We start from the raw sequence: 13,852 nt of genomic DNA, 5'->3' as shown, positions 1-13,852 counted from the left end.
AAATGTGTTTCAGAAGTAGAATAATGTTACGATTACGAAACGTCACCTTAAGTTTTCATATAAATGCTCCATACTAAAAGAAAACGAATCCTGTATACGTGTCTAAAACTTTAAACCATTGGCCCTAAAAATGTATCCCTGTTCCCCTTTAAGATTTATTGGTGTGCTAAATTAATTAGAACCATTTAAATATTAAAAGCTTTCCACAAACTATTTTACGTTTCACAGCGTACAAGCTAATAGCGATAAATATCTTAATATGTCTCTTTACTAAGCCCCTTTATCGATTATGGGCATAGATAAGGCAAGGCTTCACTCGATACGCGTCTTATCTTGATATAGAAACACGTATCAAGTGAAGCCTTGGATGAGGATAAAAATCCTAAGAAAGCAATTATATTGAATACATTTCATGCTCGCTCCAGAGAAGTCTTGAATCAAAATTTTTATAATGATTACTATTGATATTGCTGTTGTAAGGCAACAAAATTTGTAACAATGGGTTTTATATTTAAACATTTAATGGGACAATTTAATGAAATTTGCTATTTTTCATCCTAACCGAAATAATAGTTTTATTTTACAATTTTATTTTTTCAGCGCTATGTTGTACTTTAAGATTAAGCAAATCATTTAGTGAAATCCCGAAGTCTCTAAGTGGTCTAGTTGCTGAGATATAAGCAAAAGCAAGCCTCAGATTACTCCGTCACAATCAGGCCAAGTATAATAAAAAAAAATTAATTTGAATTTTGGCAATTTGAATTCAAATTATGTTTTTCGCAATCACGATTGTGTGTATGTAGGCGTGTGTGTTTGTGTGTGGGGGTATGTGTGTGTGTTTGTGTGTGGGGGTATGTGTGTGTGTGTAGGGGGTATTTGTATGTGTGTGTAGGCATGTGTGTTTGTGTCTGTGTGCTGGCATATGTGTGTGTATGTGTAGGTGTCTATATGCATGCGTGTGTGTATGTGTTTGAGTGTATGTGTTTGTAGGTGTATGTGTGTGTGTATGTGTGTGTGCGTGTGTGTGTGTATGTGTGTGTGTGTGTATGTATGCGCGTGTGTGTAGGTCATGGATGCAACCTGGAGACGACTTTCGCTAGAGGAGCAGCATCGTGAGGAGCCGGTCGACGGTGATGGTGCGGAGGGTGGCGGTGGGAAAAATCAAAAGACGCCAAAAACAGTCAAATGAGAACAATAAGCAATCGTGATTGCTCAAAAAGTGCTGAAAAAAGGACATTCATCCATGTGGATTAACTGCTGATATTTTAAATCTTTTACAGCCGAACATAGTGATTTGCGATTCATGTGCCGACGGGACTCGCATATCCTCATATAAATAATAGCCGATGATCGAGTAACCCGCGTGTTTCAACAATGAAAGTCGCTCCAAGGCATGATCATTTGATTATATGTTTTGGTAATGTTTGACATGCATGGAAAAGCTTTATTGTGACAAGGCTGAACTCGATCCGGCGACTTAACCGCTTTACTGGTAAGACTCATTTTAGGAAAACGAAGGAACCAAAACAATTCTCAACTCCAATAAACTATAGGGGGCGCTGCAGTCACAGTCTAATGATGGATGAAAAAGGTAAAACAAACAAATACCGTAACTTATAAGTTGCTTTGAAGATTAGTGAATGGTAGTCATTTAACATAGTGTTTGTAGGAAGCTTTCTTTTCTATTGTTCTGAAATTACACTACACCAGAAACTGTCTGAAGCCTGTAATTAACCCCAAAGAAAACACGTGGAATGGAATGTTTAAACTTTTTCGGTAGTATTGTAAATTACCGCAAGGTAGCGTATTAGAGCTCTGGAGATGCGAATTGACGCTATCTACTGGAGTTTAGAGTTAATCCACTGGTGTGAGGTTTAACATTTAAACTATCAAAATATCACCAAAACAGGTGATGGCTTCGTTCAAACGTAGAAACAATTTTCATCCGTCATACCATGACGGGCGACTTTCAAATTTAAAGAGAAAGAAAAAAACCAGTTCACTTAAAACGCACTCAACAGCAGCAAGTAAATCGCGCCGAAGTCCAGTTGTGGAACAAAGTATGTTTAGTATTTTTTTTTAAGCATGCCTAATTTTTTCAGACGTTTCTAAACACCCCTCACATTGTTTCAAACCATTTATTAACTATAAATTGCAGTATCTTTTACAAAGAACGGAACACCCCTCTTTCTAGCCCATTTAATCCACAATGCAAGAGCAGCTTCCATTTTCATGATGTTAGTGTTTGGCTTCGACACTACTCTGCGAGCTTCAGTATTAAAACTTAATTTATAACTTTTACGGATTTCCTTTTCTTGATTTTTAATTATCCGAATTGAAGATTCACTCATGCCTAATTTTCGCGCTACTTTTGATGCACTTTTTAAGTGTTCAAGCATGTCCAGAATTTTGACCTTTTCTTTAATCGTCAAAAACTTTCTCTTCCCATCTTTGGAAACTTTAGTTGAAAGAAAACGTTTGGGTGCCATTCAATTTTATAAACTTTCATACGTAGAGTGAAAAAAAACTGAATGAAGAATACCGAGTGGATATTTGTATAATTGAAAGCAAAGCGATGTTTAGACTAGTACAGTGAGTGAACTTCCTGTTTCAGCGATTCCAAAGGGATGAAAGTCCATTTACGAAACCAATATTTAGTGTCAATGAAGCCCATATTCACACTCCGCGATTCTTTTCCAAAAATTTTCGCTCTGCAGTCGTGGAATTTGCGTCAGCAAAAAAAAAAAAAATCATTACTCAGGAAAAACTCGCGTTGTAACCATTTCGCGTAAGTCGGATCGCGTTGTAGCGGGATCCGACTGTAATACCTTTCCCAGCCTCTGCAGATCGTCCCCTAATCAGTACAAAAAGTTGAATGGAGGCCCCTCATTTCAGAAAGGAGAGACAGGCATTTGTCGAAAGATACCCGAACATGCGGTCGAATGGGGGCTTTCTCCGCGCTAAGGGTGTAACGAAGGAAAAGACATATGTACAGACAGCTTAAGTAGCACTAATCTGACTCCTTTTTTAAAAATCCTGGTTTAAATTATTAATCCGTCGCCAGTTTCTATTTGTTGACAACTAAAGTAGGGGAATGGGGGGCAAAGTGAAATAGTGAAATATTTATTCCGTGTTTAGAGCCACTTACCTAGTAATATTTAAAATGTCTAGTAACATATGTAGTCTATTCCAGTCAAGAAAAAATGACCTCCGAAAATCAAAGCATAGGAAAATACAAACAGTTTCTAAAAATGTATACTCAAATTGCAATATTTTGTGGCAAGTCAAACATGATTTTGATATTATCAATTGATAAAGTTCTTGTTTTTAACATTTTAAATATTAATTGGGACCTTCTCATATTGCGTACAGTATTTACTTAGTCAATATTAAGCTTTTTTTATTAAATCTTTTTCACAATGAGTCAAGTGCAAGCTTGACAAAGTGAAATAGATCATTTAGTTAACTTAATAATTCACTTACATATTCCTTTATTAACTCATTTATTTACATTATTTCATTGAGTACTTCACTTACTAATTCATTCATTCACTCATTTTCCCTATTCATTCACTATTTTATTTTTCCTCATGTATTAATTTATTTATTTATTAGTTTATTGTTTCATTCCATTTTCATTTATTCAATTATCCTTTTATTTGCTCATTAATTTGTTCAAAAATATTTTTCACAATCAAATAAAAAATATTTAATTCTAAAAATATTTCATTTTTTATTTTTCCGCGTGAAAAAAGAGGGGGGGGGGATATTCCACTTTTTTTTGAAGGCCTAACTTTACTGTCGGATTTTACTGTCGAAAATATAAAAGAACATATTTCAATGCAAGTTTTATTATAAAATACAATATTCTTTCTTTATGTACTGCAAGTTTCAAAACAAATTTTCAATTTGTTCATTTTGAAACAACTCAGCCATCTTAACCTTTTCACTCTGCCCCACATTCCCCTACTTGCAATTCGTGGCAGTATCAGGCTTTTAAAAGGATTTTCAGCTTTTCCTCCTTGCCCCACATCATCTAGAAATAATTGAACCGTATTTAAGATGTTCCGATCTGCGAAATTCATCTCAATAGGAAATCGGGGTCGGGATTTTTCGAAATTTTTATTCAATATTTGTTATTGAAAAACGTCATGACGTCACATATGGAAAGATCGAGAACAGAGGCGGCGATTGAGACTAAAAAGTGGGGGGGGGGAGACAACTAAAATCCATATCACTTTTGCGGCAGCAAAAAAAAATGAAAAAAAACGAGCTGATGTGTGCATCACATGACTTCCTTTTGCTCCAATTTAATGCCATTTCCCATTACTGGCAATTTCAATGTGATTCAATAATTTACTCTCTAAATATCACCAGGAGTGGCCAACTTGAAACCAAATTTTTAAAAAAAATCGCCAAATTTGTCGCCAAGTTGGCGACAAAACTTGGCGACCAAAAGACCGGCGATAATTCGCCAAGTGTCCGCCAAATTATAACACCACTTGAGTTTACATCGAAATTAACAATGATTCCCCCCCCCGAAAAAGGGGCAAAAGACCCCCTTAAAAACACCCGAATGCAACCAAAAGGGGAGGTGCATAACGAGACCCCGCTAAGAGTCTACGTACCAAATTTCAACTTCCTAGGACATACCGTTCTTGAGTTATGCGACATACATACGCATATCCGCACATATACATACATACGTACATACAGGCGTCACGAGAAAACGCGTTGTAATTAAAGCGGGAATCGTCAAAATGGATATTTCGCGTGTCTATACGTTCCTAGGCACTTATCCACGCGTGGTCGAGTCGAAAAAAAAAAACTCAATATTCATTCAGGGGTGAGTAAAATGGAAATGAAGGTCGATTTTTGAGTGAATTTTTTTTCGCAAATACAATACTTCCTTTTTGTAAAAGGAAGTAAAGAGAGAGAGAGAAACAAGGACTAAATTTTGCTCGGACTGGTTTTGAGAGCAGATGAGCGGTCATTGATGTAAATCTAGAAACTTAACTCACATTTTTATAAAGATTTTGATAAATTTTGTACACAATAACTTTCCCCGAAGAAACAAGCATGAATTAGACTCGCGTTATTTACCCCGAAGTATTTTTGAGATGTCGCAAACACGTGGTAATCATTTCAATGAACAAGTATGGCTTGTTTTTAAGTAAAACAATTGATTTACTACTATCTCAACACAATCTTTCTTTATTCTTTATCTTCTTTACTAATAATAAAGCTGAAAGTCTCTCTGTCTGTCAGGATCTAGGCGCAAAGCGCCTAGACCGTTCGGCCGATTTTCATGAAACTCGGTACAGAGTTAGTTTGTAGCATGGGGGCGCGCACCTCGAAGCGATGTCTCGAAAATTCAATTTGTTCTTCTTCTATTCCAATTTTAAGAACATTTTCCCGAGCAAAATGATCATAAAATTGACGAGTCAATGACCAAGTAATCACAACGTGGAACCGTAACATGGGCAAACCAATTGGCGAGCAATTCAACCATACATTATTTGTAAATATACAGGCTAACCAAAAGACCTTTTAGTTTCCTACTACGGGCCAAGCCGTGCGGGTTCCACTAGTGAATACATAAACTAAAAGTGACTGCTTGTGTTGAATAATGTTTCGTAAATAGATACACAAAGTAAAACACATAATTCGTGAAATATACCGCCAGCTCAGTCATTTCCAGCCGAGGAATGCAGTTTCGTGCTTATTAGCACTCATCAGCCCGGCATAGGAAAGTGAGTGAGCTGGAGATGGAAAACCTCTTAAGGAAGCCAAGAGTGCCAAACAAACTGGTAGCTAATACAGACCTTCTGTATTAGCCTTGGCTACTGGGCGGTAACTTACTGAATATACCTGCCTTGCCTTCAATCTTCGAGTTGAACCGAACCATTGCTTCGGTCACTCGTCCGGTCTGCTAATTCTATATTAGCTACCAGTTTGTTTGGCACTCTTGGCTTCCTTAAGAGGTTTCCATCTCCAGCTCAGTCACTTTCCTATGCCGGGCTGATGAGTGCTCATAAGCACGAAACTGCAGTCCTCGGCTGGAAATGACTGAGCTGGCGGTGTATTTCACGTATTTCTGCTTTAGCCGTGGCTATAGGGCGGAAATTTACTGAATAAAACACATAATTATAATCTAAAAAATTTCCACTTCTGCTTTTTTTTTTTTTCTTTTTGAATTTCTAGTTTTGGTTTCTGAATTGGAAAACAAAACAAACAAATGATCCGCAAAAGGAGGGGTGGAGGACAAAGAGACTCACTCCAGGTTGGTCCTCTGCAGGTCGAACTCGTCGAAGCTGATTTCCACCATCTGCTCGTCGGCCCCCACGAAGGTGTAGAGCAGGCAGTCGATGTTGTCCTCGTAGGGCACGGGCCAGTTGGGGCTCGTAAACAGCCCGAACTCCTTCTGGAACGTCGTGTCGAACACCACGCACTCGCAACCTGCAACAGACACCACCCTTAGCACCACTCGCAGAATGACAAAATACACACAGAATAAATTGGATTGCACCAGCGAGACTCCGCAGCGAAGAGAAAAAAAAATGGTTGTGCGCTAATTAATTTCAGCTACTAGTCTGATGCAAGGCCCCTATATATACGAGCCGACGCATCAGCTTAAGATCCGCCTTTTTGGATCGGAGCGCGTGTTTGAGTGGTTGTCTTTTCTGGCAAGTTATCGCGTTTGGTGATTTCTCACTGTGAGCAATTATTAGCGGCACGTGAATTGTTTATTGAATAAAGTGTTATTTTCGGCAAATTTGGCGAAATCGGAAACTTTGCTGTGGTAACCCTAGCAGTGCAACCATGAATAATCCGATCCAAAATAGCTAAACTTAAGCTGATGCGTCGGCCTATCTATATAGTGGCTCTAGTCTAATGTAGAGCCGCCATATATACAGGCCGACGCATCAGCTTAAGTTTAGCCATTTTGGATCGGATTATTCATGGTTGCACTGCTAGGGTTACCACAGCCAAGTTTCCGATTTCGCCAAATTCGCCGAACAATTCACGGGCCGCTAATAATGGGGTCGTTTCCAAAATTGTTGTTCCGCTATATAACTTTGCCCCCCCCCCCATTCCCTTACTTTATTCTTCAACAAATAGAAACTGGCAACGGATAAACATTTTACACCAGGATACAAAAATGGAGTCAACTTCGTGTGCCTTCAGCTGTCTGTACATGTGTCTTTTCCTTCGTTACACCGTCAGCGCGGAGAAAGCCCACATTCGACCGCATGTTCCGATATCTTTCGACCAATGCCCGTCTTTTCCTTTCTCGAATGAGGGTACTACATTCAACCAATGGGGTCGTTTTCAAAATTTGAAAAGTATTTTTTTCTGACAGAGCATGTTCAAAAACATAGGACCTGACCATTTTTTAAATAATTTGACTAAGTTTACTTATTTTTAAAAAAATACTTTAATCGGCGCGCTTTCATTGTTTATGCTTCTGCCGATGACATCACAAATGATGAAATGCCATTCAGTGTTGCCATTTGCAGAGCGAAATATTTGATTCTCATCTTTACTCAACGATAGGGTTGATAGCAAGCGTCGATAGCACTATTTCATTCGCTTCTTGATTATTGTGAGCATTATGTGTAGTGAAATTTAGACTTACTACACCGCTAGTAGAAGTGAATTTGCAAAGAAAATGTCCACAGCCTGAAGTTGGAGAAAAAAAACACTTGAAGCATTTTTCCTCATGGAAAATCTGTATTTATTATCCTCAAAGGATTTCTGAAGTTGACGAACAACATCTTCATTGATATTTAAAAAAACATTTAGAAGAATAGACAAAGATTAGCCGCTAATTTACAACGAAACATTAAGTTTACGAACATGCTGATTCCAAGGAATATGAGGCATTACCGTAACATACAAAAATAGGCCTAATGGCGTCTTATGACTTTAAAATTGACATCACGTTGTATTACGACCTGCCAGGAGTAAAGAGCACTGGCAGACATCACGAAATCACATACAACACATTTTGCGGCTATGTGAGGTGAGAGAGAGAGCGAAAAAGATCGCTCGAAGTATTTAAAGGTCTTCACATGGCTTTCAAATTAAGAATATGCAAAATACAAGATGTGTTGCCAATGCAAGAAAGTTAAAGATATGTTGCCAATCAAAAAGTAACTCAATCTACAAAAAAATTCTCGCGGTTATAAGATACAATGAACTCGTGACTCGGTTCACCCAAAAGTTCATTCACTTGACTGAGTTATTGCAACCGATCGCACACATGACGTCACAACGTGATGCAATGTTTACATCGAAAAAGGTTTGATTCTGCATGATGCAAAAACGTATTTTTAATGTTTTTTTTTTTTTCAAATTAAGCGATTCTTTCACTTTTTGTGAAAGTTTAAATTAAAAATCTAACAATTATCATAACGTGGAAATGCGGTAGACAGATGCGCCAAAAATGCATCATTCGTGACGTCATCAAGACCACGCCTTGTTTGAAAAATCGGACATTTTAAAAAACTAATTTAAAAATAACTGTTGGTAAAATGAAAGAATTTTCTGGGTCCATGTTATTATTGTTATTATTATTTTTTTTTTGCTTATTCTATCAATTTCAGTGACTAAAATTACTACTTTTGACTGAAAGAAACGACCCCATTGCTCACAGTGAGAAATCACCAAACGCGATAACTCGCCAGAAAGACAACCTCTCAAACTAGCGCTCCGATCCTAAATGGCTGATCTTTAGCTGATGCGTCGGCTCGTATATATGGCGGCCTTAGTCTGACAGTCCTCTCAGCTAGAATGAGATGACATCAGCACTCCGACTCGGTTATCGCCTATTCAAAACGGATGAGTGCATAACAAGGACGACATTGCACTGTCTGGGTGGGATAACCGGTATGTCGCTATATTGCATGCAAATTGACTGCAAAAAACGAAAAATATTGTTTCAATGCAAGTTTCTCTCTCTTTATGTACAGTAAAACCTGTACAGCTGACCACCCTTGTAAGTTGACCACCTGTCTAAGTTGACCGCTATTTTCAGCCACAGAATTAGATGTTATCATATAATTCAACCTCTATAAGTTGACCACCTGCTTACGTTGACCACTAAAGTAGATCACCACAAGTGGTCAACTTACACAGATTTCACTGTATTGTCATTTTCAAAGCGAATTTCCAATTTTTTCATTCTAAAAAAAAAGAAGCTATTTCACTTCGCCCCACACTCCCCGACTATCCTCCGAACTTGGAACTGTGTCTTCTAAACTCTGGAACGCACGAGAGAACGGATTCGAGGGATGGGGAGGAGAAAGGGCTCGGAAAATCGATCGCATCACGTGAGGTCCGTCCCGGTGTATTTATAGAACACTGGGTCACTCGTCCCGATCGTACGCCTCTGCAGACGACCGGTCAGAAATCTTAATGTCTCATTATTTTGAGGCCTCTATGGGAGGGTTTTGAAATGAACAAAAAAAAGTCAATGAAATAAATATACATTAAAAAAAATAAATAAATGAAAAAAAAATTAAATAAAAAAAAAAATAATTAATTTGAATTTTGTCATCTTGAATTCAAATTATGTTTTTCGCAGTCACGAGTGTGTGTACATGTAAGCGTGTGTGTTAGTGTGTGGGGGTATGTGTGTGTGTGTAGGCATGTGTGTTTGTGTCTGTGTGCAGGCATGATTGTGTGGGTAGTTGTGTGTAGGTGTGTGTAGGGGGTATGTGTATGTGTGTGTAGGCATATGTGTTTGTGTCTGTGTGCAGGCATGAGTGTGTGGGTAGTTGTGTGTATGTGAGTGTGTGTGTGTGTTTGTGAGTGTATGTGTTTGTGTATGTGTGTAGGTGTATATATGTATATGTGTGTAGGTGCGTGTATGTATGCGTGTAAGTGTAGGATATTGACGAAACCTGGAGACGGTTTTCGCTTAGAGGTGCAGCATCGTGAGGAGCCGATCGACGGTGATGCTGCGGAGGGTGCTGGCGGGAAAAATCAAAGGAACGTCAAAAACAGTCAAATAAAAGTAATAAGCAATCGTGATTGCTCAAAAAAAAGGAAAAATAAAGTGAAACGCATTTTTACCCATTTCTCCTTTTATGACTCAAAACTCTTTGCGCATTGACTCCAAGACTACCAGAAGTCATTATTCCACCTCGCTGTCGACTAAAAAAAAACTTGAGGAGTTTACTTTCAAAACAGATTATATCCACTTTTGAGGAAAAAAGACTTTTTTTCTTTCTTTTTTTGAAATTTTCAATGAAAAATATAAAGTAAGTAGGAAGGAATAAAGAAGAGTAGAAAAAAATTATACTAAAAAATTATGAATATTTTGTTTTAATTTTAAAGTTTATTTCTGAAAAAAAATGCGTGGTGTTTTTTTTTTTTTGCAAAAATGTTGATATCCACTGTTTTACACCAAAAAGGAATGTATCCAAAATAAAATTGGCAATTAAGGTCTGATAATATTGTGGAAAAATTCCTTGACTTAGTCCAATAGTCACTTGTTGTTCTACCAAAACATTGAAAAATTCGAAATTCGTTAGTGTTAGTACGTAAAACGTTTTTTTTTTTTTTTTTTTCGTTTTGCCAAAAAATATATAACTGGATATAATCCGTTACGAAAGTAAAAAAGAAAATGCGCGTTTTTTTTTTTTTTTTTTTTTTGGAAAAGGGATGATATCTCCTGTTTTACACCAAAAGGGAATAATATCCAAAATAAAATTGGCAATGTAGGTCTGATAAAACTGTGGAAAAATTTCCTAGACTTATGCCAATAACCACTTGTTATTTTACCAAAACATTGTGAAAAATTCGAAATTCTAACATTTAATGTTTGTGAGTAAAACTTTCTTTTTTTTTTTTTTTTTTTCGTTTTGCCAAAAAAATAATAAATTGTATATAAACCGTTTTGAAAGTAAACTCCTCACTTCTTATGATACTGTGTGTTAAACAAATATCACACTGATATTTGTTTGACACTTCGAAGTTGTTTAGAATTAAAATTGTAGGATTTTTTATTCAAAGTTTAACTTCTGAAATAAAACCTCTAACTATCTTTAATAGTTTTTTACAATTTACTTATATTTGAATGGATGTGCGCGAGACATTTAATTAGCCCGAGAACGAACCCAAGCCGTGAACATTGAATTTTATTGAAGTATTTTAAACAGTTTAATGAACTGAAGCTTTCTTTTGAAGCTGCAATTGCAAAGTACCACCCCCCCCCTTTTTTTTCTTACTTTCATATTTTTAGTGTAGCTGAATTGCAAAAAATATTGAAAATTCATTCATTGTGCTGCTTCTTGGCTTTGCTCCTACTCATTCTACTTCATAATCATGTCATTTCGGTAAAAATCATGAAACAATGTCGATCAAAGCAGAACGCTGTACTTTGATTTGCGTTGAGAATGAATGATTAAGTTTCTGATCGATTACTCATTGAAAAAACTTGAATTTCAAATAGTACGACTATTTATCTCGTCGTACTTTTACACATTTTAATTAAAACTTGGGAGTTCCGTTCCCTTCTTCTTTCGCTCGCCACCATGGTTATAATTCTTTTACCCCTGCATGTCCTGAGGACTGCATGTCCGACCTCTTAACCCCTTCAGACCTGGTATCCGGTATACCGGACATACACTTTAAACAGCTGCTAATCATTTAATAATTGATTTAATTAGTTGATTTTTTTGTAGTTGACTCTTTACATTCTACTTATTATAATCTATGAAATAATTTTACATTTTGGGATTGACAACACTGACATATAAGGATTGAGAGTGGCTCATTTTTCCAACCATGGATTTTCATCTGAAAAGCGAGGTTTTTTCCTGATTTTTTAAAAAAAAATATGTAATCTTTAATTAGTCGTTTCAAAAGCTTATATTATGTTTTATAATTGTTTGTAGAACATTTTATAATGAAGTTTGTTCGGTATTTTATCGTTTTTGTATACGAAATATTGATTTCAAAAATATAAGTCCAGAATATTGGACGTGCCATCACTCTTTTGATTTTTCTCCTACAAACTCAAAATTTTGTGTATAAGATACCCTTTATCATAGTACACTGTGTACCAAATATCAACATTTTTGGTCCAATATTTCATAATTCCGACTGAAGGGGTTAAGAGTGTCATTCAGTTTAATTTCAATTGAAGAACATTGTCATATGAGTTGCCTTCTCCACTTCTTTGCTGTGTATTTACCATAGACTAATAATAAGAGTAGACTGAGCTATGGCAACCCTTTTGCTGCTAATAAACCAAACCATGTGACTGGTGGATATCCTAGCAACAGCGGGCGTCGCGAGAATAACATAAATAGAATGGATGGAACGCGGAAGAATGATCTTTCATGGAGTCCGATTTGTAAATTTGTTATTCTAAGTTGTCAATATTTTGTTAATGTAGTGAGTTTTTCGTTTAGATAGTACTGTGCATTTTCTTTAGTCCATTTCAATAACTCTCTAAGCAATGAAAGATGCAAGCGCCCAAAAAGAATCGGCAAACGGTAAGATTTTTACCTACCATTTCAATTTAAGATGCCGATTAGTACATTTTTGCATTAACGCAAAACGTTTACGCCATTACGTTCACGCCAACGCTGATATTGATTTCAAAAATATAAGTCCGGAATATTGGACGTGCCATAACTCTTTTGATTTTTCTCCTACAAACTCGAAATTTTGTCTATAAGATACCCTTTACCATAGTGCACTGTGTACCAAATATCAACATTTTTGGTCCAATATTTCATAATTCCGACTGATGGGGTTAAGGTTCAGAGGGGTGGGCATCCAACGGTACCGTTATTGACCTGGTAAACATTGCCAGACGAGTTTAAATTAGTGATGTGCCGGATCGTTAATAAAGTAGATCCGCGGATACGGATCCGGATCATTAGTGGCAAGATCCGCGGATACGGATCTGAAAATGTTTTTGCCCAATTCAACTATTCAAGTGTAAAATTTATTACGGAAGGTATTCCCGTCACTATAATAACACTGTTTCTTCAAAAAATGTAACCTGCGGCGAAAATATAATAAAGACAATGATTTACTCTTTGAAGAAATCTCCGTTAAAATTGAGGGAGAGTTGGAAGGAACGGGTCAGCGCTGCATCAATGCTTAGATGGAATGTGAAAAATCATGTCTAGCTTGCTCGGTAGATGTAGGATACAGGAGCAAGAATGTAAAGCTGCTACCGGATAGGCTCGAAATCATTTTTCGCATTTAATTTCAGCATAAATGCAGCTCTGATTCATTCCACCCAGATTACTCTGACCGACGGAATAATAGAGCTGGGAACACCTTTACAAACACTAAATAGAGACTTTTGTCTCACTTTTTTTTTTTTTGAAGGATACCGGGAAAAACCAAAATGCAGAAAAACAGAAACCCCATATCAATAACAAAAACTAATATTAAACTAAAAATTAAAAAAAAAAAACCATGTCTCAGAGGGCCGTTGGCGTCTGAAATGATACTTTATAATTTAAATAGGGAATAAAACCTAATTTAAACGGAATTTAAGAGTCTTTCATTCAAATATTTAAAATTTTTTAGAATAGAAAAGATCCGTCAAAAAAGTAACGGATACGGATACAGATCTTTATTTTTCCTCGGATATCTGCGGATACGGATACGGATACGGATATCCGGAACATCGCTAGTTTTAATGGTGTAGATTGACACCACGATTAAAATAACGAGCCATTTAAAATAGCTTCGAGTTCGTGTCCTTGGCGCATTCTTTCACATGTGTTCAAAAACGTTCTAAAAAGTTAAAATGGGTAAGCGCCCTCTTAAGCCTGGGCTACATGCAAAATGCCTGGTCGTGACATCCAAAAGACCA

At 36.8% G+C, this 13,852-nt stretch overlaps 1 protein-coding gene across 1 annotated transcript in view; it reads right to left on the bottom strand.

Moving 5' to 3' along the window:
• Positions 1-13,852, bottom strand: part of LOC129232655 (suppressor of lurcher protein 1-like) — an 81,720-nt gene that overhangs the window by 56,130 nt on the left and 11,738 nt on the right. The window contains exon 4 of the mRNA XM_054866787.1: positions 6,279-6,459. Coding sequence (XP_054722762.1) covers positions 6,279-6,459 — 181 coding nt within the window. The remainder of the gene's footprint in view (positions 1-6,278; positions 6,460-13,852) is intronic.

The sequence above is a fragment of the Uloborus diversus genome, unplaced genomic scaffold (genome assembly GCF_026930045.1).
Source record: "Uloborus diversus isolate 005 unplaced genomic scaffold, Udiv.v.3.1 scaffold_13, whole genome shotgun sequence".
Taxonomy (NCBI): domain Eukaryota; kingdom Metazoa; phylum Arthropoda; class Arachnida; order Araneae; family Uloboridae; genus Uloborus; species Uloborus diversus.
Note: the sequence above shows the minus strand (reverse complement) of the source record. Positions and strands in the feature narration are given on the sequence as shown.